Below are 25,402 nucleotides of genomic sequence, written 5' to 3' on the forward strand. Positions count from 1 at the left end.
AACTGTGTTCTCTCTCAGTGGTTTCTCAAACTGATCTTTTATCCACTTCAGCTCTGTTCAGACAGCAGTATTTTATTTTTCATCATTTTTAATATAGTCTTAAATAGGAAAAGGACTTTATAAAAAACACAATGAAGGAATTAAAAGAAAGTTACTTTGGTGTTACACAACTTTATGTAATCAGTGAGGGAAGAGATAAGATGGCATAGCGTCAGGATTTGTGTACTGAATGCAATTTGGCTGGCAACAGATAGCTGGTTTGTGCAGTTTTGATGCTAAAGGTCACCAGCCTGATGACATCTGGCTTCTGGGTAGCTAAGCAGTTTGTAGGTGTGATGTGAGTGGCAGTGGTTCTCTAAGCAATTGATGGAAAAGCAAGTTGTGCTTCTATCTCCCTGCAGTAAAAGTACCTGGATTAAAACAGCTATTTTATTCAACCAGCTGCTTTAAGCTGTTGCCTTTAACCAGTAGTTAAGGGCCTTTGTAATCGATGTTTGAATTATCCTGTGGGACTTGTGAAAGAACATGGTGAATGGAGAGGCTAAGAAATATTTCATTTGGACTGGTGCTATTGAACTGTTTCCCTCGTTCTTTCTCTCTACCTGTAGCACCAATTTTTTTTGTTTGTGTGTGTGCGCGCATGTATTTAAAAGTGGGGTTATTTCAACTAATTGAGTTGTTGCTAGTTTTTTTTTACCCGTGGCTGAACTTATTTGTAGTTAATAGTTCATGTTGAGTACAGCAACCTAGGCAGTGTTTTCTGTTCGCATGATTCAATCAGACAGGTGAGTTGGGGATTTTATGTACTTTGATTAAGTTTTGTAGCAATCCTTTAAATAATGGGGCTCAAGAATGAGCACACTTTGCTAAGTGGATCACAATTTGAGAATCAAAGTTCCCAAAGAATTGTAATATATTGTAAACCTTTATCACAGGTAGGCAGACACCATTTTAGGCAGCGTTCTGAGAAAAGATGCCACTTGTACTGCTACTGCATAATAGCTGCTCAAAACAGTTAGCTTTTCCTATTTCTTAAATTTTCAGATGTTTTGCCCATCCAGGGTAATTTTGAGGCGGCTTGCCAGTTTCTGACCTGAAGAGTGTCCAATGTTAGGTCCATTCAAGATTAAGTACAATACACAGCGAGTAATGATTTGATCAGGGTGTCCATTATCGCAGAAGATGACTTTGTAGCTTATTTTGGCATCAAGTCTACATAGTATGCAAAAAGTTCAGATTTATTTGAGCTTTCTGATAAAGCCAACATTGAGGCATGTGGAGCTGTTGGAATCCCGACATGAATATTCACCAGTGGAGGTAGACTTGTGCAGACAAAAGCGAAGGATCCTATATTACTGGGCTTAAGGCTTCCATTTGAGGTGTGAAAAGTGCCTGGCCAACCTCAAATTCTCCATGGAAACATCTTTACCAATTGGAACAAATTTCCCAACCAGTTAGCACACTGATTTACTTATCTTGTTGCTCCCTTTGAAATTTTTTATTCTTGCCTGTGTCCTGATGAGACAAGATGAAAAATTTCTACAGCATGCCTCTTTCTATCAGCAAATGTGGCAATATGTGTTTTTTTTTCTTGGTGGACAAGCTAATGTGGGCTGATTTGCATGACTGATTAGCGTTAAACTGCAGTTTACTTCAAATCTCATTTTTATTTTGCTCAACATTTTAAGATAACAATGACCAGCTTTTCTGTGGGCACTGACTGCTGATCATGGATGAGAATGCGAGGTTGTTTATCAATGGATGTTTGTGTAAAATCAGCTCCATAGTCATTACAATGCTTGTTTTCTTTTCAGATATGCAGAGCTTGGATAAATTGTTGAAAGACGCTATTGTGCATGGGCAGCCACGGACTCGCAGACCATGGAAAAAGATTCTCATTGTGGTAGAGGGAATTTACAGGTACAAACATAAGTAGTTGTGTTCAATTACAGAATTCAATCTGAATGAGATTTTCTGCACTCTGCAGTATATTAGCCATGTCTGTTTGAAATGCTGGTAATATGCCTTGCATTCATTGCCTTGCATGTTTTATGTTCCACTGCGAATGCCATCAAATCTTGTAATTGCAGAGGTGTAAGTTTTGAAAATGCCAGCATCTTCACGATTTGCAAAGTTCTGTTATTCCAGGTGATATTTTAAGAAAGCAGAGCACCTGGTAGGGTGTTTTAATACATTACCAAACATACCACAAAATTCACCAGTGTGTAATTGAACTGAATTTGGTACTGAGCCACATAAGGAGATATTGGGAAAGTTCAGCAAGAGAGGCTGCTCTTCAGGGGCATCTTAATGAATGAAAGAGCTACTGCGATGGAGGGGTTATGGGGTGAAATTCCAGACTTGTAGGTAGCTGAATGCACAATGAATATTGGTGACTCGATCTCAACTTCCATCTCCTCATGCCTCTGTGAGCGACCTTGGGATGTTCTTTGTGAGATGGGTGCTTTTCAGCTTTTTATATATCAAGTGACTGTAATTTGAATGCAAAATTAGTTTTACCCAAGCTGCACTCATCAGCCTCTCCTCCCTGACAAGTAATTTTTCCCTCTAATTTGTGCTGAACTAATCAAGTTAAAATTAGATGGTGTTTTAAATAGAATTCAAATTTATCTGCAGCCATTCCAATTTTGTTCTGCTTTTTAAAACAAAAGCATACTACTCTGAACTCTGGAATAACAGCTATCTTCATATCTAAAGATTACTTGTTCCATTCTTTGTGGCTTCCCATTCACTGACTTTAACATTAGCCAATAAAATGCCTCAAGTAAATGGAGGAGCTCAGAACTGAACACACTGGTGGCATTGCTGTAAAAGACTATCTAAGATTTTAGATCCAATGAGTTTCTTTTTGTCAATGTACAAAAGCATTTTTTTAAAGCTAAAATTAACAACTGCAGTTATTTTAGTTTAAGCTGTGTTCTATTTTCCCCTCCCTTTTTAAAATTAAAGTCTAACAGTAAGTTGTAATTTAAAAAGGAGCTGCCCAACAAAATGTATCTTGGACCTATTAATTTTGAGTGTATAGATGTTTGCAATTTGCACTTAGTATGTATGGCAGTTGGGTGGTAAATTTGTGATGCTGATATTAGTGATGTACAGTTAAAGTAGATTTTGACAGATAATTGTAAATTTGCCTGAATAAAGATTGTTGTCCACCAGCATGTTGTCAATTTAAAAAAATCTGAATACAACTCAGTTGCTAAGAATAAGTAGCTGACTGCTTATCACACCGCAAACATTACAGCATTTCAAATATAATAAAACAATATGCTGCTAATAGTAATGAATAACTTTGAATTCAAAGTAGAATAAGAGTTTGCAACATCTTAAGTTAGAACAAAAAAAAGTATGTGTGTATCATCAGTTTACATGTCCTATGTTTTCGGATTAACGGACCATGTTCATTCGAATACGGGGTTTTATTGAAGTATTGGTCTGACATTTTCATGCCATTTAAGAGCCTTTCTGAGGTTTTCTATTTGAAACATTTTTCTATAAATACTTCTGAGTTGCCCAAAGTTGTCATTTATGTTTTATTTGGATAGCTCATTTGTGCTTCGGGACTCCCTTTCAGATATTTTAACTTATAAATGTATGGTAAAAGAACCCATGTTTAATACAAGAGTTAGTCTGTAGGAGCTGAGATTTGTAAACATGCTAAAAATCTTAAGTAGAGTGTTATACTGATTGGTTTGCTTTAAAGTATATTACATTAAAATTCAACGGAACTGAATTTGATTTTCTGTATATTAATATCGACTGAAGTTAACTGTGGGGGAAAATAGACAAAAGAGGCCCCCAACCTTGAGCCTATGGTCTAGTACTTTTGTGGGTGGGAAATTGGTTCATGATGCAGATACAATGCTTTACAATTGGATTAAGTGATCTGCTCTCAGGACCTTTATCCTTTGGTGCTTATGCTTTTGCACACTCGGTTACTCCACAATAATATGGAGAGCAAGTACAGTCGTGTATTTACATGAAAGTTTTGACTTATCTGTGGTATAGCTGCATGTGTGATGCTGCCTTACTCTTGTTTTGAGCATGGCTTTCCATGTTACAGATTGCAGATTTTCTCCACCCATCTGCAATGTCCACTGTTGCCTACAATCCTCCAAGGCCAACATACTATGAGAAGAGACACTTGATGTCTTAATATTGGAAATTCTTCTTATAACTGGATTTTAAACTGTTAATGTTACAAAATATATTCCATGTCTACATATTTCTGAAATATTTACTTTCTGCTGCAGTACAATTCAGAGGCCTTTTTCAGGTTTGAAATAGGCTAAGTTTAAACTGAGTTTGTTGTGTTGAATTTAAGAGCTGTATTTGTTTCGCAGTATGGAGGGTTCCATTGTCCGTTTACCTGAGATAGTGGCATTAAAGAAAAAATACAAGGCTTATCTGTACCTGGATGAGGCTCACAGCATCGGGGCTCTCGGACCCTCAGGTCGAGGTGTGGTGGAATATTTTGACCTCAGTCCTGAGGATGTGGATGTCATGATGGGAACCTTCACTAAGAGTTTTGGTGCAGCTGGCGGATACATAGGTGGCAAAAAGGTATGGCACTTGGTCTAGGACTTCCCATTTTAACCTTTTTGTGGGAGGCACTTTGGTAAACAGAGTGCCATTGGTGTACCGTTAGAATACCAATCTTGTATTTAAAGGTTTTGGCTTGCTGGTTAGGTTTGCTTAAACTGCTTCGCTTGCTTTCTGTGTATCCCTTGGGAAGTTTAATTATTTGACCAGTGAGGCATCTGGCTGCTTTTGATCATCTAGTGTAGCAAAACTAGCAAATGAGGATGACTAAGATGTCCCAATATTTCAAACTGCATAGTGTAAAAAAAAGTAAGAGCAAAACCCTCCTTTTTAATAGAACTGTAGCTACCAGCAGATGGTGTTTTCGGATGCAGTGCTATTGGTACTCATCATCCCCATCTCCTGGAAAATGCCAGTAATGCCATTCCGCTAAGCTATTTTAATTATAACCTGATAGCAAAATTTTGATTTGTATGTTGCTTGCAGAATGATCTGAATAAGTTTAGTGTCCTACTTTCAGTTTAAAGATTAGTGAGATGACTTAAATAGGTTATCTTTTGAAATCACTGCCATTTTAACAGTAATATATGATGCACTTAATGTTTCAACGTGATGCATGTCATGTAACTGTTAATGAAAGTTTGAGATACTGGGAAAATGCAATCAAGTTCATAACAGAAGAAAAGTTTGATTTTGAATATTGCCTAAGTTTGTTCACCATGCCTTTATCTAATTTATCTTAAAAGATAATTGGAGTAGAACTATGGTATCTGTTGATACAGAACCTGTAATTCAAAATTAGATTAAATAGCCATAGATGTAATATTGCTTTGAATGTGCCTAACCTGAGAACTTGGTTAATTTCCTAATATTGCTGTCTCTTCTCTTGATCAAAATAATCCTGTACTTCGTAATCTGTCAAAAAATACTAAAACTACGGTATGGAATACTGGTCTGTTTTTAGGTTCAAAGTTTCAAATGACGTTCGAGTTAAACAGTTTGTATTGGGAAAACTGCTTAAATGTGTCTGTTCAGTTTGAACTCCTACCTATGTTGATAATTAAGCTTGAAGCTTGTCAAGCTTGAAGTTCTGGCTGTTTACCAAACCGACGACATATTAGACGACAAACAATTAAGATTTGGAGTCTTATTGTAAATCTGTAGTTGAACATGCTCATTAGTTTTCACTTTTCTCTTCTGGACTCTTTCACCTGTTCAGACATCATTGTCACCAATCATATAACTTAGAGTCAGTTTTATTAAAAAAAAAATCCAATATCGATGAACTTTTCAAGTGACCTGTTTTAAAGTTAACATTCCAGGTATTTCCACAAAACCGAAATCTATTTTCCACAAGTCTTGAACATGTTTATTCTCTACGCAATATTACATCTCGAGTGTCTCTTTAATAACAGATCTTTGGAGAGATCTACAGCTAGTTTAAAGTTTAGTGTTATTGATTTTCATCTTTTATCATAGTGCAAAATAAATCCACACGATTTCTTCCTTGTAGGCACTCGTAGACTACCTTCGCTCACATTCTCACAGTACAGTGTATGCTACCTCAATGTCTGCACCTATTGCAGAGCAAATCATTGCATCCATGAAATGCATCATGGGCGAAGACGGCACAACACTTGGTAAGTTCTGTTGCCCAACATAGAGGGTATAACTTCAGCTTGGGAAGATATGTAGAGTCAATTTCCATATCTTTGGTATGGTGAAATTTGAAATAGTATGACCATCATGAATTTTGCCCTGTCTTGAGATTGCAATGAAATAGAGTGCTTGTTGGGTAAAGGGTTGACAGTAGCAGCACAAGGGTGCCTGGCAATCACAATCTGATTTATCCCCAGTTATTCAGGCCAGGTGGTAGGCACAGTGATTGATTGAAGTTTCACAATATTTCAAGGAAGGCATTTCAATTTGATTTATATGTGATGCATTAACATCCAGAGTTAATATTTCATATTTGAAGAGGATATTCAGGTTGCTTATGTGGTGCTTTGTGACAAAGTTGTATTGATTTTTGTCTTAAAATTGAAAAGGGTCATTGGTCAGAATTCTGTTTATATTCTCTGTTTATAATATCTCCCCTTTGCCATCAGATTGTGATTCCCAAGCAGACCCTTGTGCTGTCATTGTCTACAGTACATTGCCACCATAACAAAAAGCAGATAATGGAATAAAAGTAAAAAATGCTGTAAATACTAGGCAGCCCAGAAAGTATCAGTTGATAGGAAACGTTGCCATTTGAGATCTGAGTTTTGCTCAGAGCTCTTAAGTTTGCAGACTTATTTATCTTTTTAAATATAAATAGATATTTACTTTATGTTCTACAGATGCTGCCCAATCTGAGTATTTACAGCATTTTTTGTTTTTCAGTCACTGCCATTGTTCTGCTAATTAAGTGTTTTGCATGAAGTCAAACCCTTAAGGCATAATAGAATCTGCTGCATCGGTTGTTTCTGTAAAAACACGGCTTTGAGATCACCAGTGAGAAAGAATTGGGGGATGACTTTATGGGAATAACTTTAAAAATCATGCTACACCAGGTTATAATCCAACAGGTTTATTTAGAAGCACTAGCTTTCGGAGTGCCACTTCATCACATGGTTGTGCTGATGAAAGAACAGTGCTCCGAAAGCTAGTGCTTCCAAATAAACCTGTTGGACTATAACCTGGTGTTGTGTGATTTTTAACCTTGTCCACCCCAGTCCAACACTGGCACCTCCAATTCATGGTAGTAACTTGGTTGTCTTCTAGTGCATTTACATGTTGGATTACATTTAATCATGTTTATCATTCAAAGGTTTGTACGCAATTCCGATATTTCAACAAAATAAGTTTGAGTTGGATCTGGTGGTTGATGCTGATTTACTGGCAAACTCAAGACAGCAAAGAAAAGGCAGGAAAAGACCTTTGCCATTTACTTTTTTTTAAGATTACTTAGTGTGGAAATAGGCCCTTCGGCCCAACAAGTCCACACCAACCCTCCGAAGAGCAGCCCACCCAGACCCATTCCCCTACATTTACCCCTTCACCTAACAGGCAATTTAGCATGGCCAATTCACCTAACCTGCACATTTTTGGACTCCGGGAGGAAACCGGAGCACCCGGAGAAAACCGACGCAGACACAGGAAAGATGTGCAAACTCCACACAGTCGCCTGAGGCGGGAATTGAACCTGGGTCTCTGGCGCTGAGGCAGCAGTACTTGCCACCGTGCTGCCCATGTGCTTTGTGCTTTCTTATCAATTTTTTTCCACTCTATCTTTAATGTCCAACATAGTCCAAAAATTTACCCCATTCTCAATTAACTGAATGCAGCCAGTCCCTTTTGAAATGAAAACTCATCAATTAGCATTGTACTTGGTCCTTGTTCACAAAAATACTGCAGATTGCATTTCTGTTAATTGACAATGTGTTTCCCAGTCATGCAGGGCATAGCTTCTGTTTACTGATCGAGCTGCTTTTTTTAAATGTTTCGGAAAAGATTAACTGCAGTCTAGTTCAGGTGCAGGAAGTGATTAATGCCAGTATTGCAGACTTATTTTACTTGCATCCTAACAGTCTTACATCGTTCAAATATATTCTTCAAATATTTATTGCTTGGATTCAAGAAAATCTGATTTGTCAAATGCAATCATTTTAATCTAAAAGTTCCTTTTTCCTTTGCACATTAATGGAAGCTGAAAATGTGTTGCTGGAAAAGCGCAGCAGGTCAGGCAGCATCCAAGGAACAGAGGAGAATCGACATTTCGGGCAAAAGCCCTTCAGGAATCCAAGGAACAGGAGAATCGACCGAAATGCCAAGTCTCCTGTTCCTTGGATACTGCCTGACCTGCTGCGCTTTTCCAGCAGCACGTTTTCAGCTCTGATCTCCAGCATCTGCAGTCCTCACTTTCTCCACATTAATGGAAGAGCAACTTCAAAGTCTGAAGTAGATTCATAAAATATTATGGATTTGACCAATTAACATTTGAAACAAGCTCAATGCTCACCATTCTTTTCAAATACCTGTTATTCATTCATGTTTTTATTCCTCTTGTACTGTGATATTATTTAGCTGACTTTTTTCAAGAATTCGTCCTATTGTCTGGCTAAAAATGAAAGTGAATAATGAATGTTATATCGCTCTAACTTGGTTGTTCATGAGATGAGAACCATAAGTTATTGTCCATTCCTAATTGTCCTTAAAGATGATGAGCCACCACCTTGAAGTGTTGCTGTGCATGTGTATCTTTCTTTGCCGCTTGAGTTGAATCTGGATACTTTAAGTTGCCTTGTCACGTGTTCCTTACTTCAGAAGTCTCTCAATGACTGTAGTTTATATTTGCAACCCCCGAATCCCATGTATAGACAGTGCTCTCAGAGCTCCACAGAAGACGCTTACTAACATGTAACGCAATAAAAGTATATCAATTACTGAGACACTAATCTACGTTTCAATCGCTTCACTGTCTTGTGTTCTGTTGTATATAAAAGTCAAGATTCCACAATTTGTAAGTGTTTTGTTTTCTAAAAGTTTTGTGGATCTCCTAAAGTTCCGTCTTGTCTTTTCCTCCGCAGGCTGTGTATTTTTTTAAAAGTAGAAGCATGTCATTTGTCAGGTGGATGCTTTCTGATTTTAGCCAACCTCATTGTCACTTTTTCAATGCTGTTTCACTGTGGCTGTTCTCTTACTGACTCGTTTTCAGTCAGATGTCAGGAATCAGCTCATTTATATATCTTGGATCCAATTTCCTGATTCTGGAGGGAGAATGGAGATGTTGGATCTATGAATTCTGTTCCAGTGACTGGAGCAGGATGCAGTCTCATCAATGCCAGGAGGTGGCTCATAGCCCATTTCCAACAATCTGACAAAAAAAAACCTCATTAAGAATTACTAAAAGATCAGTCTTTAAATGACATTTTGATTCTTGCTCTCTCAGCAACTTCATTCATTTGCTACCCAATACTTTGTAAAGAACTGGGATAACCTTGTAGTTAAAAGGTCCTGTAGAAATGTTTAAATATTGGAAATACATTTTATCCTTAATTGAATTGTGCACCATGCAAGTCTGAAACTATTTGGTATTTAAGATGATTGAGCTTGGAATCCTTTGTTATAATCTTGTCCTAAGATTATGATGGAGTTTTTCTGTTCTTTAAAAATGGTTGAACCTGATAAATTAATTGAAGTAAAATGAGAGCAATTATGGTAAAGGTAAGCTATTTACTGCATTGTGGGAAGTGGGTAAGTGACCTTGGTAGGTTTTTTGATTATTCACACACAAGTCATTGCAACTTTCTGTTGGTGTTTTTTGAGGTTATTTGCAGTGTAGAATTAAATTTTGATAAAGGAGCAGCATCATCATGGTACCACTGGGTGGTGCTGCGTGCATTTTTGAGCTCTAGTATGCGAATGATCTTTTAGTTAAAAATCACACAACAGGTTTTAGTCCAACAGATTTACCTGATGAAGAAGCAGTGCTTTGAAAGCTAGTGCTTCCAAATAAAGCTGTTTGACTATAACCTGGTGTTGTGAGATTTATAATTTTGTCCACCCCAGTCCAACATCAGCTTCTCCAAATGATTTCTTAAGTATTGGCATCTTGGAATGAATTTTCCAGCATTACTTTTGAATCTTATTGTCTACTTCCTACATTCAACCTCCTCCTCCTTCCCCCCCCCCCCCCCCCCCCCCCCCCCCCCGGTAATAGTTTTTGGTCTTGAAATATTCAGTGCAATAGCTTAGTCTGTGTAATATATCTGAAATATCTCTGGTTATGGAAGGAAAAACTACTGAGGATTTCAAGCTTGACTCTTCAATTTTATTTCCCTGAACATGTTGGTTGTTGGCACTGAGCAATGTTAACAAGATTTTTGCAGGTTTTTTTTAAATCGAAGTGGCAGGGTTTAGGCTTTGTCCCCTGTTCAATGTTGCTTTGTATTTAGTGACTATATTGGAGATTTTAGTGAGATGCAGAATAGCACATTGAGACATTTCCCTGCTAAGTCCCAACATAGGAATATTTCTGCTGTATGTATGTGAGATTGCATTTCCTGCAACCATCCTTCATAATTCTGATTTGAATTGGCTTAATGCTGGTTGGTGCTGAATTCATTCCAGGTCCATGTATGCTGAGAACTCAGTCGAGACTGCCTGGATTACTTCACACAGTGCCCTTTTGAGAGAGATTCACTTCATTTTAATATGACTTCCAACCCAGCTCTTGGAGATGCGACATTTTGTCTTGGGTAATGCAACCTGAAATGCAGCTGTTTCTGCTAAAGGCTGATGACTAGCAATTTTAAGAACTAAAACGTAACCAGTTTGCCTCTATTCCTGTGCATCAGATCTGCAGTAGTGCTGCTGTCTGAATCAAGAGTGAAATTCAAATCCCAATGGTGAAGATGGTCAAGTGTCTTCCATCTGGACCTCTATATTCACTGTGAAGGCTTGTAGTTGACTTTGATCAGGTGCAGGGCTGAAACTTTATTGCTGGAACAGCACAGCAGGTCAGGCAGCATCTAGGGAACAGAAGATTCGACATTTCGGGCACATGCCCTTCTTCAGGAAGGGCATGTGCCCGAAACGTCTTTGATCAGGTGCACCTTCTTTGATCAGGTGCACACAGATGCTCTCCAATATCATGCCGTAACTGTCTGCATGGGAGCTCATTGGCAGTAAACTATTGCTGATAAACTGCAATAATGCTTTTCTGAACAACATTGTCCTTTATTGGTAATTCAGCTTGTGTTTTAAGACATTCCCAAAAAGAAGAATCTCTGGTGTTCCAAGTAATACACTGCAGCACTTTGTAGTCAGGTTCAATTTCCATGACCCAACAACTGATGCAGATTGAACGTATGGAAATGTGGTCTGCTTTTTAAAATGGGCTAGAATTGATGCAGAAAGTTCCAAGAGTCATTGAGATGTACAGCAACTTCGGTCCAACTCGTCCATGTCGACCAGATATCCCAACCCAATCTAGTCCCACCTGCCAGCACCTGGTCCATATCCCTCCAAACCCTTCCTATTTGTATATCCATCCAGATGCCTTTTAAATGTAGCAATTGTACGAGCCTCCTCCAGTTCCTCGGCCAGCTTATTCCATACACGTGCCACCCTCTGTGGAAAAAGTTGCCCGTCTCACCCTAGGCCTATGCCCTCTAGTTCTGGACTCCCCCAACCCAGGGAAAAGACATTTATCCTACCCATGCCCCTCATGATTTTATAAAGGTCTATAAAGTCACCCCTCAGCCTCCGATGCGCTCTATTAGTGCATTAACTAGAGACCTAGATAATGGTGAGGAAATTCCCAGTCATGGGAAGCCTTGGGAAGCCAAGAATCCAAATTTACCCAACCATACATCATGCCTCTGTATCCCAGAATGGTATTTTCAGAAAGAAAGCCATTTAATTTGTGCTTGAGAAATACAATAGAGTGAAGGGTGATCTTGCTATGGATGGAATGCAAATTTGCTGCAGTGATGGGATGATGGGGTGGGGATTTGTTTTGGGAAAGGTAGGACAGGTTGTATTTTGTATCGATTGGAGTTTAGAAGAAGATTAAATCTAAGAGATTTAAAATTCTTGGTGAATTTGTCAGGGCAGATGCTGAAAGGAATTTCTGTGCAAGGGAGCAGAATTAGGGAATGCAGTTTAAAAATGTGTATCTCACTTAATACATTTAATGAAGGAAACCTTAGTCTATATTTCTCTTTCCTCAAAGAGCATTGAAGGTTGAGTCATCAAATATTTTGGAGGCTGCTTCAGATTCTTGACAGGCAAAAGGGTTTAGATGGTACAATGAGTAGATCAGAAAGCTAAGGCTGCAATCTGATTAGCTGTGATCTTATCAAATGGCAGAGCAAGTGCAAAGGGTCAAATTACCACCTCTTCGGCAATCAGTGTTCACTATTTGTGACACCCCAGGTATTGAAGTAGTACAAGAGAAATGGGCAGCTCACAATCACCTTCGCAACAGCAACAAAGGATGGGCAATAAATGCTGGCTCAGCCAATGAAACTCATCCCACAAGTGAATTTTTTAAAAAAAGCCTTTTTGTCATTTTATTCAATTTCAGCTGTGAATGTAGAGTTATGCCAGTCCAATGCTATGCTCTATTGGATGCTTTTGGGGCACAGGCAGGGCGAGGTATTCCATTGCGATTTTGGTCACAGTCAGCTGAACCATAAATGGAAAACCGCAAAAAGAGAATCTACTGGAGTGCAGTCTCCAAATGCTCTTGAGGGAATGTCACTGTGCAAATTCCTGTTGCTCTTATGTTTTCCGTAAATTCTTGTTTGAGGCCTGAGAAACAGCTTGGAGTCTGAATAAATATTAATCAAACTATTCATGGATGTTTTTATATCTGCATCTATGTTTTGCTTTCCTGAGGACGTTGCAGTGTGGGGGGGGGGGAGAGAGAGTGTCCAGCTTAAATCCTCAAATCATAGGATGCATCCTAGTGAAGAGCTTGTGGCTAGTTATAATTTTTGCATAATATGTAGAACCACGATCTAAAGCTGTATGGTCCTGAAGCACTGATAACATTTGAGAAACCAGGTGGCTAAACTAACAGTAAGTTTAAAATGGAGCAAGAACTAGAGGGGAAATGAGATTTGAGGGTTGAGATCTAAATTCTGCTTTACTGGATGGGTGAAGGAAATAGGTTCCATGGAAAATGCCAAAAGACATTTTGACTTACCTGGCAAGGATAAATTTTGGGGAGAATTTAAGTGTAAGGCTAAATTGGACTGGACAAGCTAGACCGTGAATTAAAAGCCATAAAATAGCTACTGTTGCCTCTGCCATAGGATTCTATGAAGCTATGTTCTTTTCCAATATTGGGAACTTTGTGCCAGTATACTACTTTATTACCAATGAGATCATTAGATTGTCAAAACATTGAGTTGATTCCTACAAAAGTGAAAAATTAAACTCTTAAATGGCCTGGAGACCTCGGTGGAAAGTAAATAGTTTTTGAGTTGCGACCCTGCAAGGATTTTCTGAATTCCAGATTTTGAGTTCCACTTAATAAATTGAGCTCTTTATAAAACAAAACAACTGTCACTGCCCCTTCGTCAGTTTTTACATGTAGATGATTTGATTTCTGCTGTTACATATTGAGCCAAGGTGGGTGGTTGGAGCATTTTTTATAACTGAAGAATTTTTAAAGAAAATATTTTGTTTGGGTATGTCTTGACTGCAGTTTGAGTTGTGCACAACTAATGTTGAGTCTTTGTTTTCTCCCCCAAAACATCTTGCACTGGCGCAAGTAGATGCAAACAAAAAAATTGCATCTGGGTTTCTTGCACAAATATAAACTGAGATGAGCAAAGCATAATGTAGAGCTTCAATCATGTTTATTTTAAATTTGTAACTCTGTAATCTCTTTTGATAGACCTGTTGCTTATAAACGAAGGCCAATGAAAGTCCTGATTGCATCCTCCTAAACAATTTGGTGTAACGACTTTACCTAAACTTGAGCCAAAAACAGCACCCTTTGTTCCTGGAGAGCTTCAAGAAATTTCACACCATTCTCAGAATTAGTGGACAGGATAACACCAATTGGCCACCAAACCTGGCTAACTATCCTGATTATGGATCGTCTGGACTAATCTCTAGGTAAAAACAAGGACTGCAGATGCTAGAAACCAGAGTCTAGATTAGAGTGGTGCTGGAAAAGCACAGCAGGTCAGGCTGCATCCGAGGAGCAGGAAAATCGACATTTTGGGCAAAAGCCCTTCATCAGGGATAGAGGCAGGGTGCCTGCAGAGTGGAGAGATTAATGAGGGGGTGGGTAGAAAGTAGCTTGGAGTACAATAGGTGGATGGGGATGGAGGTTATAGGTCAGAGGGGAGGGTGGAGTAGATAGGTGGAAAGGAAGATAGGCAGGTAGGGCAGGTCTTTGGGACGGTGCTGAGCTGGAAGGTTGGAACTGGGTGATGAGATGGGGAAATGAGGAAGTCCACATTGATGCCCTGGGGTTGAAGTGTTCCGAGGCAGAAGGTGAGATGTTCTTACTCCAGGCGACGGGTGGTGAGGGAGTGGCAATGGAGGAGGCCCAGGACCTGCATGTCCTCGGGGGAGGGGGATTTGAAATACTGGGCCACACGGAGGTGGGGTTGATTGGTGCAGGTATCCCAGAGATGTTCCCTAAAGCGCTCTGCTAGGAGGCATCCAGTCTCCCCAATGTAGAGGAGACCGCATCAGGAGCAGCGGATACAATAAATGATATTGGTTGATGTGTAGGTAAAATTTTGATGGATGTGGAAGGCTCCTTTGGGGCCTTGGATGGAGGTGAGGGAGGTGGTGTGGGCGCATGTTTTACAATTCCTGTGGTGGCAGGGGAAGGTGCCAGGAAGGGAGGGTGGGTTGTTGGGGGGCGTGGACCTGACCAGGTAGTCACAGGTTCCCTAAAGCCCTCTGCTAGGAGGCGTCCTACCTGTGACTATCTGGTCAGGTCCACGGCCCCCCCCAACAACCCACTCCCCCTTCCTGGCACCCTCCCCTGTCACCGCAGGAATTGCAAAACCTGCGCCCATCTCCGGGATACTCCTCACCAATCAACCCCACCTCTGTGTGACCCAGTATTTCAACTCCCCCTCCCACTCTGCCAAGGACATGCAGGTCTCTCACCACCCGACGGAGAAAGTGAGGTCTGCAGATGCTGGAGATCAGAGCTGAAAATGTGTTGCTGGAAAAGCGCAGCAGGTCAGGCAGCATCCAAGGAACAGGAGAATCGACGTTTCGGGCATAAGCCCTTCTTCAGGAACACTTCAACCCCAGGGGATAAATGTGAACTTAACCAGTTTCCTCATTTTCCCCATCCGCCCCACATCACCCAGTTCCAAACTTCCAGCTCAGCACTGTCCCCATGACATGTCCTATCTGCCTATCTTCCTTTCCACCTATCCACTCCACCCTCCCCTCTGACCTATCACCTTCATCCCCATCCCCATTGTACTCTATACTACTTTCTCCCCACCCCCACCCCCCTCTTTTATCTCTCCACTCTGCAGGCACCCTGCCTCTATTCCTGATGAAGGGCTCCTGCCTGAAATGTCGATTTTCCTGCTCTGCTGCCTGACCTACTGTGCTTTTCCAGCACCACTCTAATCTGGTCTAATCTCTACCCTTGCTCAGTTTGTCTTGCCCACCCATGTGACAGCAATACAGGCTGTGCTGAAGTTGGAGGAGAATGGCAAACAGAATTTAATTTTGATAGACGTAAGGTATTGTATTTTGGTAAAACAAACAAGGACTGAGCTTATACAAATAATGGTAGGGCCCTGGGTAGTGCTGTAGAACAGATGTAGGGATTCAGATGCATAAGTCTCAGAAATTTGTCACAGGTAGACATGTCAATTAAGAAAGCGTTTAGTATGCTTGTCTTCGTTGCTTACTCCTTTGAATATAGGAGTTGGGATGTCATGTTGAGGTTGTACAGGACCTTGGTGCGGCGGCTTCTGGAATACTGTGTGGGGTTCTGGCCGCCCTGCTGTCGGAAGCATTATTAAACTGGAGAAGGTTAAAAGATCTACCAGGGTGTTACTAGACTGGAGGGTTTGAGCTATGAAGATAGGCTGGGACTTCTTTCACTCCAGCGTGGGAGGTTGAGGTGCCCTTAGTTTTTTTTTAAATTGAGGGCCATAGATAAGGTGACTAACAAAGTTCTTTTCCGTAGGATGGAGGGAGTTCAAAACTAGGAACTTAATTTTAAGGTGAGAGGATAAAGATGTAAAAAAAAATGCATGAGTGACAGTTTTTTCACACCGTGGTCCGTGTTGATACCACTTGGCTAGGAGGGAAGTTCTGAACATGTATTTAAAGGAGCTAGGAAAATGGCTGAAAAGCAGGATCTCGCGAAGTAGTAGTCTTAGAGTTATTTCCTATCCCAAATGCTTGTGAGCATCAAAATAGGCCAGTGATTGAACATCTGGTAGGGGGGAGGATATCAGATTTGAGGCAGCAGGAGCTGTACAAAATGAGCTGATCATCCTTGCAGGACAGGGCTACCATCCTCTCAGGAAGATTTGCTAGTATGTTTGGGGACAATTTAAATGATTTTTGCAAGTGTGTGAAACCTGAGAGGAAGCTCTGATTCAAGGAAGCCAAAGTGCCAAATAGGATCAAAAATGAATGTTGAAATTGTTGAATGTGCAAAGCATTCTCAAAAAGAATGATATGCATCCACTAATTGAGTTAAATGATTTAATTGGCATTAGAGACGTGGCTACAGGGTGACCAGCATTAAGAACTGAATATATAAGGAGATTCTACATTTTGGAGGGATAAGCAGAAAGGAACAGGAAGTGGAGTAATACTGCTGATAAGGGATGAGGTCCATGCATTATATGATCTTGGATTAAAGGATCAAAATGTAATATCAGTTAGGTGGAGAGGGGTTGCAGCAAAGGGATGCAAAGATTTGGAGTTACTTTTAAATCACCAAAGTGGTTGGTTGTGGTAATGTTGGATATGGTATAAATCAAGAAGTTAGAATTGCATGTGATATGGATAATACAGTCATGTGTTATCAGTTTGGATTGGGGTGATCAATTCCCATGAATATTGTGGAAGGTGAATTTTCAAAGCAATCAATGTTAGTAAAGGATATGTGGAAGTTGCAGCAAGTGGCATTATGGTAGAAGATCTGTCATGATCATGGCAAGCTAAATGAGCTGAGAGTGGACTATTGCTATGTTCCTGTCTCCTTTCACTTCTTTCCGTGATGGATTTCTTAAAAAAAAAAAAGTATGTTGAACCGAAATGGGCTATTCTGAATTAATTATTGTATAATGAAAAAGGACTAATTTGTTCAAATATTCCCTGGCTGGGACAGCATTTATTGACTGTCCGTAGTTGCCCTTAAAGATGGTGAATTGTTTTCTTGCACCATGAGTCAGTTTAGTTTAGATATGCCTATAATGCTGATAGGGAGAGAATTACAAGATTTTTGACCCAACAATTGTGAAGGACCGGCGATATATTTCCAATTCAGAATGTTGAGTTGCTTGGTAGGGAATTTGCAGGTGGTGTTCCCTTGTATCTGCTGCTCTTGTCCTTCTAAATGGTAGTGGTCATACAGTGGGTTTGGAAGGTTCTGTTAAGAAGCCTTGGTAAGTTGCTGAAGTGCATATTTTTGACAGGCAGATAATTTTTAAGTCAATAGCAGATTTTTAGTTCTCTAAAGCACAAGCACCCAAAAGGAATCTGAATCAGCTGTGGCAAATGAAATAAGTTAAAGATTACATTAGATCAATGAAAGCTGTTTAGAATAATGCCAGAACAAGTTCTAGGGAAATCATGAAACCCTGGATCAGCAACCTTGTAGTTTTATTGGAGGACCTCCGGCCCCTTATGGAATCTGTCTGGTTCTCTTTGACAATATAGGGCAACGCCTTCTCCAATTTCAGCGGCAGGGTCTTCGACAGAATCTTAAAGTCTCAATTTGTTGGGGAGATGGGCCTGTGTGAAGCGCGGTCCTCGGGAACCTTCCCCTTCTTGAGAAATATTGGCTTCTCTCAAAGATGGTGGTAGGCATTCATGCATGTGGGATTGTACATTTCCAGCATCGGCCCTGACAGAATCCCTGTGAGTTCCTTGTAGGGGTTACCCGGGAGACCATCTGGGCTGGGCGCTTTCCCATTTTGAGGTTGCCTCGCTGCCTCCTGTATTTCCTGAACTGTCAAGGGGGCATTAAGGAAAGAGGCATGTTCCAAGGTTACCCCATGGAGGACTAGGCTCTTAAAAAAGGTTTCCAACTTGGCCCACCTATCTTCACAACCTTCAGACCAATACAATTCAGCCTATCCCCATACTCGAACAGCTTTTGTCTAGCAAAAGCAGGTTCTTTCTGTGCGGTTTGTATAAGTACTGAATTCAGCGCAGCCTGAAATTCCCCCCCGCCTCGCCATAATAATGTGCTATGTTCCAAAGGCACTCAGCTTCGAGAAGGCGCTAATCAAATATTTGAGGGGATGTGCCAGGGGGCAGTAAACATTTAAGGTCCCATATTCCTCCCTATGTATCAGGGCCTTAAGTATCACAAACCACCCTTGCTCATCTTTCATCTGCTCCAATAATGTGAATAGAAGATTTTTCTGGCTAAGTACGGCCACACCCCTACTTTTAGTAGTAAAGAATGAAAAGAATACCCAGTCATCTTCCCCCACCCCAGTCGTAACATCAGGTGTTCCCCATCATCAAAATGGGTTCCCTGCAACAGGGTGATATCAACCCTTTCCCTCTTAACAGGGGAATGACTTCCTTTGATGTTCCAAGTGTACCTTTTAGCAAGACACTTAGCCATATCCCCTTTGAGAGATCCTTGAACCCCTGGGAGGGAGAACCCTGCTTGCAATGCGTCAAGCACAAGTAAATGGATATTCATAGAATCATAAAATTGTGTATCCAAAAACTACTCTAACATAACTACAAATGACTATTGCTACCAAAAAAACTACAAAGAAAACCAGCTGTAAAACCTTAAACAGGAAACTCCTACCCCCACCTGCCCATTGGGAACACTCACCCTATCCATCCCACCTTCAAGCTCCTTCAAGCCCAGACTGTGCCCTAGCCTTAGGCAAAAATAAGTAAGTAAATAAGGAGATGATACTTAAATTAACAGAAGAAGACAAAATCAGGATAAGCACTCCACCCACTCCTGGCTCCATGTCAACCTCAACTATGACCAAAAGAGAAAAAGGACAAAGAAAGGGGAAAACAACAAAAGGCACCTATAAAATTTCCCATGATAAAATCCAGTTATAAAAATATAAAAAAATATGTATTCCAAGATTTTTAAAAATAAAACGTGTTAGGGAGAGAGGAAAAGGGCAGTAGAGATGACCCTTCTGTTGTAGGAAAGGTTTTGGAAAGGATTATAAGAAATAGTATTTATAATCATCTTGCAACAACTTGATTTCAGACATTCAACATGGTTTCGTCAAGGGCAGATCGTGTCTCATAAACCTCATTGTGTTTTTTGAGAAGGTGACAAGCATGTAGGTGAAGGTAGGGCAGTTGATGTATACATGGACTTCAGTAAAGCCTTTGATAAGATTCCACATGGTAGGCTGTTGGAGAAAATGCAGAGGCATGGGATTGATGGGGATTTAGCAATTTGGTTTAGAAACTGGCTTTCTGAAAGAAGGCAGCGAGTAGTGGTTGATGGAAAATATTCAACTTGGAGTCCGGTTACTAGTGGTGTGCCACAAGGATCAGTTTTGGGACCACTGCTGTTTGTCATTTTTATAAATGACTTAGATGCAGGGATAACTGGAGGGATTAGTAAATTTACAGATGACACTAATGTCCGTCGAGTGGTGGAAGGTTTGGAAGAATGTTACAGGTTGCAGGGGGACTTGGATAAACTGCAGAATTGGGCAGAGAGGTGGCAAATGGAGTTCAATGCAGATAAATGTGAGGTGATTCACTTTGGGAAGAATAACAGGAAGGCAGAGTACTGGGTCAATGGAAAGATTCTTGTAGTGTGGAGTCCATGTACATAGATCTCTGAAAGTTGCGACCCAGGTTGATAGTGCTGTTAAGAAGGCATACGGTGTGTTAGGTTTCATTGGTAGAGGGATTGAGTTCCGGAGCCACAATATCATGCTGCAACTATATAAAACACTAGTGCGGCCGCATTTGGAATATTGTGTACAGTTCTGGTCGCCATATTTCGGGAAGGATGTGGAAGCATTGGAAAAGGTGCAGAGGAGATTTACCAGGATGTTGTCTGGTCTGGAGGGAAAGTCTTATGAGGAATAGCTGAGAAACTTGGGTCTGTTCTCATTGGAAAGAAGAAGGTTAAGAGGGGATTTGATCGAAACATACAAGGTGATCAGAGGATTAGATAGTGTAGACAGTGAAAGTCTTTTTCCTAGGATGAAGACAGCTTGTACGAGGGGGCATAACTACAAATTGAGGGGTGATAGATTTAAGACAGATATCAGAGGCAGGTTCTTTACTCAGAGAGTGGTAAGGGCGTGGAATGCCCTACCTGCCAATGTAGTTAACTCAGCCACAATAGAGAGATTTAAACAATCCTTGGATAAGCACATGGATGATGATGATGGGATAGTGTAGGGGCACGAGCTGAGAATAGTGCACAGGTCGGCGCAACACTGAGGGCCAAAGGGCCTGTTCTGCGCTGTATTGTTCTATGTTCTATGTTCTATGTTCTAAGTGGTAAGCCTGAGAATTGGGAGCAATTTAGGACACCAGAATTGAGAACCAAGAAACTAATCATTTTTGGGAAAAGAAACATTGATTCAACTTAGTGTAATAACGCAAATGCATCTAGTAAAAAGTACGATGGAGAAAAAATGAACAGAAATATGGACCTATTACAAGACTTGATAGGGTGGACAAAAAAAATCACATCAGGTTATAGTCCAACAAGTTTATTCGGAAGCACTAGCTTTCGAGGCATATCTAAACTAAATTGACTCATGGTGCAAGGCAGCAATTCACCATCTTTAAGAGCAACTAGGAACAGTCAATAAATGCTGTCCCAGCCAGGAAAGACTTGAATGAATAAAGGAATTAGTCCTTTTCATTATACAATGCTTCCAAATAAACCTGTTGGACTATAGCCTGGTGTTTGATTTTTAACTTTGTCCACCCCAGTCCAACACTGGCTCCTCCACATCATGATCGGGTGGATGTAGACTTTGGCTGATGATTCTCAAACCAGGGACTTAATCTTAGGCCATTTGAAATGGAGGTGAGGAAAATTTCCTTCACTCTGGTGAATCATTGGAATTCTTTACCCCGGAGAACTGTGGAAGCTTGATCATTGAGCATGTTAAGTCAGAATTGACAGGTTTGTGGAGATTAATGATAGTAAAGGATACGTGGAAGTTGAAGAAAGTGGCATTATGGTCGGCCATGGTTATGGCTAGCCAAATGAGCTGAGTAGTGTACTGTTGCTATGTTCCTGTCTCCTTTCACTACTTTTTATTACCCCAATTAATTCAAATGTATACTAACATGACCTATTCCATTAAAAACTCTGGCAAATATTCTTCATTTATTAAGGTAGTGACTTAGTGAAGATGGAAGCTTTCAATGGGTTTTGCCCATAAAATCACATTTGATCACATTTAATTACATTTATGTAGTGTCTTTAATATAATAAACCATTCCAAGGCATTCCACAAGACTATGAAGTTGTGAAAATTGAGGATGTGTAGGAGACCAGAATTGAAAGAATGCTGATATCTCACAGTTATAGAATTGAGAAGATTACAAATTTTCAGATGGGCAAGGCAATACTGAGGTTTGACAACAAGAAACAATTTTGAAATCTGGGCAATACTTGAATGTGCAGTAAGTTCATTGGTCAGAATGATTGATAAACCAGATTGAAGCCAATTTGAATGCAGGCAGCAGTTTTATATCTATTCAAGTAGGACAAATCCACTCAGACAATGACCACCCCATCAGTCTACTCTTGATCATCAGTAAAGTGATGGAAGGTGTCATCAACAGTGCAATCAAGCAGCACCTGGTCACTGATGCCCAGTTTGTTCTGCCAGGGCCACTTGCCACCTGACTTCTTTACAGCCTTGGTTCAAAGATGGACAAAAGAACAGAATTGCAGAGGGGAGTGTGCCAGCCCTTGATATCAAGGCCATATCAAAATGAGTGTTGCATCAAAGAATCTTAGCAAAACTGGAATTAATAGGTAGCAGAGCAAACTTGGTTGGATTTGTACATGGCACATAGGAAGATGTAGGTCAGTCATCTCAGCTCCAGGACATCTCTGCAAGAGTTCCTCAAGGTAGTGTCCTAGGCCCAACTATCATCATCATTAATGACCCTCCATCATAAGGTCAGAAGTGGGGATGTTTGCCAATGTGTGTGCACATGTTCAGCACCATTCACGATTCCGTAGATATTGGAGCAGTCCAGGTTCAAATGCCATACAATCTGAGCAATATCCAAGCTTGGGTTGATAATTGCTGAAAATGTGTTGCTGGAAAAGCGCAGCAGGTCAGGCAGCATCCAAGGAACAGGAGAATCGACGTTTCGGGCATATGCCCGTATATGCCCGAAACGTCGATTCTCCTGTTCCTTGGATGCTGCCTGACCTGCGCTTTTCCAGCAACACATTTTCAGCTCTGATCTCCAGCATCTGCAGCCCTCACTTTCTCCTTGGGTTGATAATTGGCAGGTAACACTTGCCCCACGCAAATGACCATCTCCAATAAGGAACTCTAATTCACAGGCTCTGGACATTCAGTAGTGTTACCATCACTGAATCCCCCACTGTCAACATCGTTGGATTACCAAGAAAACTCAACTGGACTCAGCACACACAAGTGGCCACAAGCAAGCCAGAGACTAAGAATATGATGGCAAGTAACTCACCACCTGACTCCCCAAAACCTGTCCTCCATCAACAAGGCACAAGTCAATAGTTTGGGATACTCCACTTGCCTGGAGTTTCCACAACAGTCAAGAAACTTGACACCATCTGGGACAAAGCAGGCTGCTTGATTGGCTACACAGCCATAAACAGTCACCCCTTTCATTGCTCAGCAGCAGTGTTCTATTTCCACGCTGTGCTGCAGAAATTCGCCAAAGAGCCCTAGTCAACATATTCCAAACCCACTACTATCATCATCTCGAAGGACATGAGTAGCAAATACATGGTAACACCACCACCTGCAAGTTTCTCCCAGCCATTCTCCATTCTGACTTGGAACTATATTGGCATTCCTTCACTGTCGCAGAGTCAAAATCTTGGAGTTTCTTCCATAACCATGTTATGCTGTGGGTTGACCAACATGGACTACAGGCTGTTAGACGCAGCTCCCCACCACCTTCTCAAGGGCAACTATAGATGGACAATAAAATCGTTGGCCAGCTAACGATGCCAATGTCTCAATGATTAAAATAATGTTTTAGATGCTGAAAGCCATTTCTAAGTGGCTAATGCTGCAGTGTCTAAATTGAATATTGAACGCATGTTTCAGAAACGCAACCTAGTCCAACAGAAGCTTCCAATTTCCATGCCCATTGTGGATTGATTAATCATATGATTTGTATCATCTGGATTATACAAGTCTGTTATTTGCCAAAATCTGTTCACAACCCAATTTGGGAAAGAAAAACATACAGATAATTGATAATCCATTCTGGAAATAAATCACTTCTTGAAACCACCCATTTTAACTGAGTAATGTAAAATTGATTCTGGCAATATACCAGAGTTGCTATACTTGACGATGGAAATAGAATTTCCAATGCACTGTAATATCACAGAATCCATCTATTCATTCTGATTTGTCTTATTTTCTGGAAATTAACTGAAGATTCTAATTTATGAAGGGAATCTTCGGAATTTCTTAATACAAAAGATAATGGAAATCTGGACCTCTCCCATGAGACTAAATCAATTAAAACTTTCTTTTGTTTGTGATCAAGAATATTACAGAATAAAGCAGTAGATAAAGTAGTATACAGATCCTCTGAGATAAAATTCAAGAAAGGATATGCTTGGGTGGCCTGCTCCCGTTCCTTGAAGTCTTGTTACTGTGTTTAACCGTTTTATGTTGACGTCATTGTGTTGTGGCACATGAAGTGTGTGCCTAGCTTTATAATGGTTAAATAATTTTTGCATGTTGTGGTGAGTGCATGCTAATTTCAAAGCTTTAATCTTGGGGTTCAGGTGGTTGCATTGAGCTTTGCTGTCATCATTGTGCATCATCCAAACCTGCTGCTGAGATTATTGCTGTTTACAGTTCACCACCACTCTCTCCAAGAGCAGTTAAGGATGGGCATTGCTCCAAGTTGATTTCTAACTTGTGTTTGTTAAATAGCAATAACTGGAAGGGAGGAAATCCATTATGGCTGCTCTTATTTGGACTACTAATGGTTCTGGTCCTTAAGCACATCAGGCTTAGAAACTTTGTCTTCGTGTTCTTGAACCCGTGCATTGAACAGCGTGGGTGGTTTGTCTGACGTCTTCGATCTTCTGTTTTTTGGAGCTTCGAGATTTTGATCCGTTGGATCAATGGACCAAGGAGTGACAAATAGAGGTTAATTTGGATAAATGAGTCATTGCATTTTGGTAAAACAAACCAGGGCAGCATTTATAAAAATATGGTAGGGTCCTGGATAGTGCTGTAGAACAGAGGCCTAGGGATTCATAATTCTTTGAAATTTGCACCACAGGTAGACAGGATGGTTAAGAAGGTGTTTAATACACTTGCCTTCATTTCTCAAACCGTTGAGTAAAGGAATTGGGGTGTCATGTTGAGGTTTTACAGGACATTGGTGAGGCCTCTTCTAGAGTAGTGTGCAGTTCTGGACGCCCTGCTATAGGAAGCATATTATTGAATTAGTGAGGGTTCAGAAAATATATACCAAGATGTCGCTAGATATGGAGGGTTTGAATTATAAATATAGGTTGGGATTACTTTCACTAGCGTGTAGGAGGTTGAGGTGTGACCTTATAGAGGTTTAAAATCGTGAGTGGGGCATGGATAAGGTAAACAGCAAAGGTCTTTTGCCTATTCTAGGGATTCAGAATAAGGGGATGTATTTTTAAGGTGAAAGGAGAAAGTTTTTAAAAAGGATATGGGCAAATTGTTTAAGTGGTTAGTGTGCAATGAACTGCCAGAGGTGGTGGTGGATGCAGATACAGTTTACAACATTTAAAAGACATTTGGATATGTACATGAATAGGAATGATTTGGTGGGAAATGGGCCATATGTAGGCAAGCAGGACTGGTTTAGTTTGGGAACATAGTCTGCGTTGGACTGAAGGGTCTGTTTCTATGCTGTATGGCTCTGAATATAAGTGACTGAGCGTGTTAAAATGTAT

General features: G+C 40.4%; 1 protein-coding gene across 1 annotated transcript in view; it reads left to right on the forward strand.

Annotated features, from left to right (window-relative positions):
- The window catches only part of sptlc2a (serine palmitoyltransferase, long chain base subunit 2a), a 128,919-nt gene that overhangs the window by 60,353 nt on the left and 43,164 nt on the right, over positions 1-25,402 (forward strand). Inside the window, exons 7-9 of the mRNA XM_043697043.2 lie at positions 1,815-1,920; positions 4,365-4,584; positions 6,077-6,203. Coding sequence (XP_043552978.2) covers positions 1,815-1,920; positions 4,365-4,584; positions 6,077-6,203 — 453 coding nt within the window. The remainder of the gene's footprint in view (positions 1-1,814; positions 1,921-4,364; positions 4,585-6,076; positions 6,204-25,402) is intronic.

Source organism: Chiloscyllium plagiosum, unplaced genomic scaffold (genome assembly GCF_037043375.1).
Source record: "Chiloscyllium plagiosum isolate Xiang-an unplaced genomic scaffold, Cpla_swu_hap1 HiC_scaffold_8, whole genome shotgun sequence".
Lineage (NCBI taxonomy): Eukaryota > Metazoa > Chordata > Chondrichthyes > Orectolobiformes > Hemiscylliidae > Chiloscyllium > Chiloscyllium plagiosum.